Below are 5,871 nucleotides of genomic sequence, written 5' to 3'. Positions count from 1 at the left end.
GAGGATGGGGTGGTCTTCCTCTCAGCCTTGAAAGGCATCCTCGTACCCTGCTTAGAGTCTTCATGTGATGCCTGACCTTTATGTTCAACTGTGACCTTTACATTAGGATACATCTCTGAAAGTTTGTGGATGTCAGTTTGAGACAACGGGCTTTCCAGATTTAAGAACTTGAGTTCTCGGATCGAACTCTCTTCCCCTGTGCTCTGTGGTGGATGACTGGTACTCTGAGGAAAGTCAACCTTGCACCTGTCAAATGTCACGACAGTTACTCCTTCAAGTTCATTTGACACAAGATGCATTAGGTCAGCCATGGGTATAACTGCTGATGCACCTTCAAGTTTTAGCTCCCAACCTGAAGATGTTCGGAACCACTTAACAGAGGTAAGTTCTGCACCTCCTAGCCGCACCTTTTCTGCCTCAAAAAACTTCAAACTTGGACTTATCACATGAAATACATGTAGCACATTCAGTAATGTTTCAAATCTGCAGCAATCATCCGTCTGAAATGGTTCAAGATGGATGTTTGTCAGACGTGACAATTTGTACGATTCAATGAATTTGCCTGACTTGTTCGATAGACATCTTCCAAAGCCTGATAACACCAGTGATACAATATTTGGACAGGAGATAGAAATTTGGAGAAACAGGCTGTTTGTAGTTACATCATCTGAATACCTGTCCCTGTATCTTAATTTAAGCTCTCTCAAGGTTGATGATGATTTGACCTCAGGAAAGTGTGCTTGATCGGATGGAGAACGTAGATACTCCATTTGCACATCTAGACTCTTTGCATTTGGAAACAAATTACTTAATTCCAATAGTGTCTCCTGGAGTGTTTCAAAATAAATCAGGGACTTAATGCAAAATGTGATGACAGATATCATAGGCTTAGGCATAGGCTTAGGCATGTGGGTAGATTGATGTGAATCTATCATGTATAAATCAATGGAGAAATGCTTCACTGTCGGACACAACGGAGCCAGTATGGAGATGACCTCTGGGAGGAAATCGGCATCCAATAGTACAAGATGAGTCTCATCACCGGTGCTCATCCACTTGATTACATGTAGCTCCCGTCCAGCATCACCCCTCATAACAGTGTCCTGCCCAGATTTCTCGCCTGAATAAAAAAAGACAATTAAACAACCAATTTTTGTGGCCTCCCAATTCACAGGAAAAAACACTATATAGCATTTGATAATTACTAATAACAATCTTGCAGTGAGGTATTGATATCAAATTGAATAACACAACCATATACTCTACATAGCATATCCTTTAGTTCACGGGTAGCCAACCCGCGGCCCGCGAGCTCCTTTAGTGCGGCCCGCGGAGCATTGAAAAAGTAATTATAAAAATAGTTCATCAATGAAAGGCGGCCCGCATAGCAGCAATGAAATAGGGTAAAACATTAACACACAGCTATCTCTATTTCCATAATTTGTTTTTTATCATTCAGAACATATTGACTCGTGATACATGGTTGATACAAAACTCCTCAAATTCCCTCTCATTACAGGTGCATTACATTAACGTCATTAACATCACTCGCCATCTTAATTTCAGTTTGTTATTTCCGCACGCAGGGACGTTTGTAATATACAAATGTTGTGACTCGAGAAATATGTTTGAAATGCCATACTTGTCTTGAAACTTACAACCCTTTTCTCCCGTCATTGAATTTTCCCATGAATCTTAATCGTAAACTTGATAGTCCACTTCCCTTTACGTCGCGTTCAATTGGATGTACAGTGCAATCAAGTAAGGATATTCTTTCTGCTGTGTTCTTCATTAATTTGTTTGACATAAACACCAAAATGGCATCGACTTCGAGAACTGCGAAGAAAAGGAAAGTTTCTGACGAAGGCAGAAACTTCAAATCAGATTGGTCTCTGAAATATTTCTTCCTAGAAGAGAAAGGCAAACCACTTTGCCTCATTTGTCACCAGATTGTGAATGTAATGAAGGTAAACAACATTGCAAGACATTATGACACGCTGCATCGAGCAAATCATGGAGATTTACAGGGCGAGGCTAGAAAACAAAGACTTGACAAATTAGTGACCGGACTGAAACGTCAGCAAGAGCCATTTGTGAAACCAACCATTCTCAAAGAAAAAGCTGTGCTCTCTAGTTTCATCGTCTCCCGAATAATAGCAGAAAAGTGCAAGCCGTTTTCAGATGGGGAATTTGTGAAAGAGTGCATGTTGGCATGCGCTGAGGAACTATGTCCGAAGGAAAAACAAAAGTTCGAAGGTGTCAGTTTGTCCCGCCAAACAGTCACCCGTAGGATCGTTGATATGGGCAATGACAGTAAGGAACAACTCCGAAATGTAGCAGCAAACTTTGAGTATTTTTCTCTTGCACTCGATGAAAGTACGGACATCTCCGATACATCTCAACTGTTGGTGTTTGTTCGAGGAGTAGATGCCGACTTCTCGGTTTATGAAGAGTTGGTGGAAATGCGACCAATGTCAGGCACCACGACCGGATCAGACGTAGCAGCAGAAACAATCAAGGGCGTCGAGAACCTTGGATTGCAGAACTCATGGGGAAAAATCAGTGGAGTTACTACTGATGGTGCCCCTGCCATGGTTGGTGCAAGACCAGGAGCCGTGGCGAAATTGATTGAGCATGCAAGTGAACATGGTGAGACTGGAAACGATGGTTTGTTAACGTCTAAACCCCATGAGATAATGCGATATCATTGTATTATTCATCAAGAAGCCCTGTGCCCAAAAGTTCTTGGATTTGAAAAGGTCATGAGTGCTGTTATCAAAGACGTTAACTTCATCCGATCACACGCACTTAACCATCGACAATTTAAGACTGTTCTTGATGAGTTGGATGCCCAGTATTCTGACAGTTGTTACTTCACAGAGGTTTGGTGGTTGAGTCGTGAAAGAGTCCTGGAACGTGTCTTTGAGTTGAGGAATGCTATTGTGGAATTCCTACTTAGTAAAGACCGTGAGTGCCTGTTGACCAATTCTGAGTTCGTGTCTGATGTTGGGTACCTAGCTGATATTACTTGTCACCTCAACAGTCTCAACTTAGAACTTCAGGGAAAGGCCAAGAACATTTTGGATATGATTGCCAGTGTCAATGCTTTCACCAACAAGTTGAAGCTACTCAAACGCCAGTTGGCACAAGAGGATTTCAGTCATTTCCATTCACTCAAATCTTTGGGAAATGAACGCCGATCGGTGCAGGACTACGTTGCATCAATTGATCGACTCATAGAGCAATTCACTGATCGCTTCGCTGATTTCCGCAGGCATCAATCTGACTTTGACTTGGTATCAAATCCACTTGGATTTGACGTTGATGCTGCACCTAATTGCGTACAACTTGAACTGCTGTCTCTCCAGAGTGATCAATTCATCAAGGCAGACTTTCAGTGCCAGGTCAGGAACAGGGATTTACTTCCATTCTACCGTGAACTTCCACGAGAACAATTCCCGGATATTCGAAGACACGCCAAGAGAACTTCTCACTGTTTGGAAGCACATACCTCTGTGAACAAACATTTTCTCTCATGAAACTTACTAAATCAAAACTTCGATCAAGGTTAACTGACGAACACCTTGAAGCATCTCTTCGGCTAAGTACGACGGTTCTGAAGCCTGACTTGCCGAAACTTGTCAATCAAATGCAGCCCCAGAAATCACACTAAAAAGTAAGCCTGGTTTTTTTCCACTGATTTTGTTGTTTGCTTGTTTTTTTGTTTTTTGCAAAATTGTGTGTGTGTGTGGGGGGGGGGGAGACTACCTACGGCCCGCCAAGTTATGCCAATCGTTAGCTGTGGCCCGCGAGCTTTAAAAGGTTGGCCATCCGTGTTCTAGTTGATAAACACCCAATTCAGTAGACAGTTTTAAATACCAATATAACAAATCTTCCTTTAATCGATAAAATGTGTTCACTGACGTTTCTCCTCACTATTACAACATTATATGCAATGATTAAAATGATTTCTAACCCAATTACCTAGAAATTTCATATACCTACATGCAGGCGCGTACGCAGGATTTTTTCAAGGGGGGGGGGATAACATTTTTAAATCGGGCCGAAAGAGGACATTTTTTATTATTTTTTTTTAATATATATATTTTTTTTAAAATTTGTTGTTATTAAAAAAAAATTACCAAAGGGGGGGGGGGGGGGTTTCCTCAAAAATAACCCCCGCCCCCCCCCTGCGTATGCGCCTGCCTACATGTACACTACGTTCTTAATTTGATATTTATCTTTTATAATTATGTAATACAAACCATAATCACAATTCATTGGGCTTAATCTCTATGTGAAATGTTTATTAACTTCATTGTTATATATAATTCTAATGTAAAATGTCATAATGTAAATGTCATATTGCATCATTTTATCTTTTTTTCTCCTCTTTTTGTTTTTCCCTTTTCTTATTTTTCCTATTGTGTTGTTTTCGTTTTTTACCATTTGTATAAAGCTGTTGTTTTGTTTGTAACTACTCTTATTGTCAGTTCTTGAATTTGTATTTTCCATCCTTATATGCAGAACCATTATGTAAAACAGCTTGCGAGCTGATCAATGTTATCCTGTTAAAAGATGTTTTAATAAATAAATAAAATAAATAAATAAATTCCAAATAAAATGCTTTAAAAAAGGGTAACCTTTATTGTTAAAGGTAATTTGGAAAGACTATTTCAACAAGCACCATGAGAAATTTAATCTAACATTGGGGGGGGGGGGTTGTCTAGATCAGTACTGGAGTTAAAATACCCCACAAAATATTATCTTTTTTCTTTTCATCCTGATCTCAACTATATGGCTCCATCAAGCACATGTGATAAGTTAAAAAACTTTATAAAATCTATCCGGATATTATACTGAATTACTGAATGTTGTAGATTGATAGTTCATGTACTCTGTATGTGTGTGTGTATATACCACAACGGGAATAATAGGAATTAAGTAACTTTGTGACTTGATTCATGCAGGCATATGGTAGCTTAAGTCATGTTATACAGTCTCATAACTTTAACTATAATAGAGTGGTGAAGTGTGACTTCATCAAAAAATCTATTTTTAGAATTTCTCAATTTAGGAGCCAGAGCATATAACACGGAGTTCCTATGGGGAGTATATTTATTCAGATGGTCATATCTCAGCCAATACCTAACATATTCAATTGGTTTTCGACATTTGGACATTATTTTTGATGTTCTTTCGGAATATGAAGAAAAAAATTGAGAAATTCTAAAAATAGATTTTTATGGCGTCACAGCTTCGGTACTCTATACACTGTCGCTCATAAAGGTGGAATATTTTTTTTATCCCAATTTATGGAATTATTTTAAAAATAATTTCAATTTCAGATTTTATTGAATAATAATTTGCCAATGTGTGTTTTGCGTGACTGCTAAAGCATCTATATGCTACTATGCTTATCAACTAGGGGACCTATGCCCATAAGTCATAAATGACAGTAATGAGGATTAATCCCCCACAAAAGGGCACTAATATAGCACATCGACGCGGTGTTGATCCTGGGGCCTCACAGTAACGAGGCCTTTGCTTTGTCACTGAACCATGACTGTACGCAGCGGGGGCTAGGGTAGGGGGCAGTTTCCATAAATTTAAAAAAACCCAGAAAATGCAATAAATTTTCAATAATTTATTGCATTTTACCCCGGTCCCCAACATAAAAAAATACTCTGGACGGCCATGCATTATGGCTCAAGGCATGGGCATAGGTCCCCTAGTTGATAAACATAGTAGCATATACATGCTTTAGCAGTCACGCAAAACACACATTGGCAAATTATTATTCAATAAAATCTGAGAACGTATACCATTATCTAGATCTAGTATTTTTAAATTATTTTTAAAATAATTCCA

General features: G+C 39.0%; 1 protein-coding gene across 1 annotated transcript; it reads left to right on the top strand.

Moving 5' to 3' along the window:
* Window positions 1-1,817: 1,817 nt before the first annotated feature.
* On the top strand, window positions 1,818-3,673 carry LOC583541 (transposase). Its single transcript, NM_001114196.1, is given in 2 exon segments — window positions 1,818-3,484; window positions 3,487-3,673. Coding segments are annotated over 2 exon segments (1,854 nt in total).
* Window positions 3,674-5,871: the final 2,198 nt, after the last annotated feature.

Source organism: Strongylocentrotus purpuratus, unplaced genomic scaffold (assembly GCF_000002235.5).
Source record: "Strongylocentrotus purpuratus isolate Spur 01 unplaced genomic scaffold, Spur_5.0 spur5_contig_812, whole genome shotgun sequence".
Taxonomy (NCBI): domain Eukaryota; kingdom Metazoa; phylum Echinodermata; class Echinoidea; order Camarodonta; family Strongylocentrotidae; genus Strongylocentrotus; species Strongylocentrotus purpuratus.
Note: the sequence above shows the minus strand (reverse complement) of the source record. Positions and strands in the feature narration are given on the sequence as shown.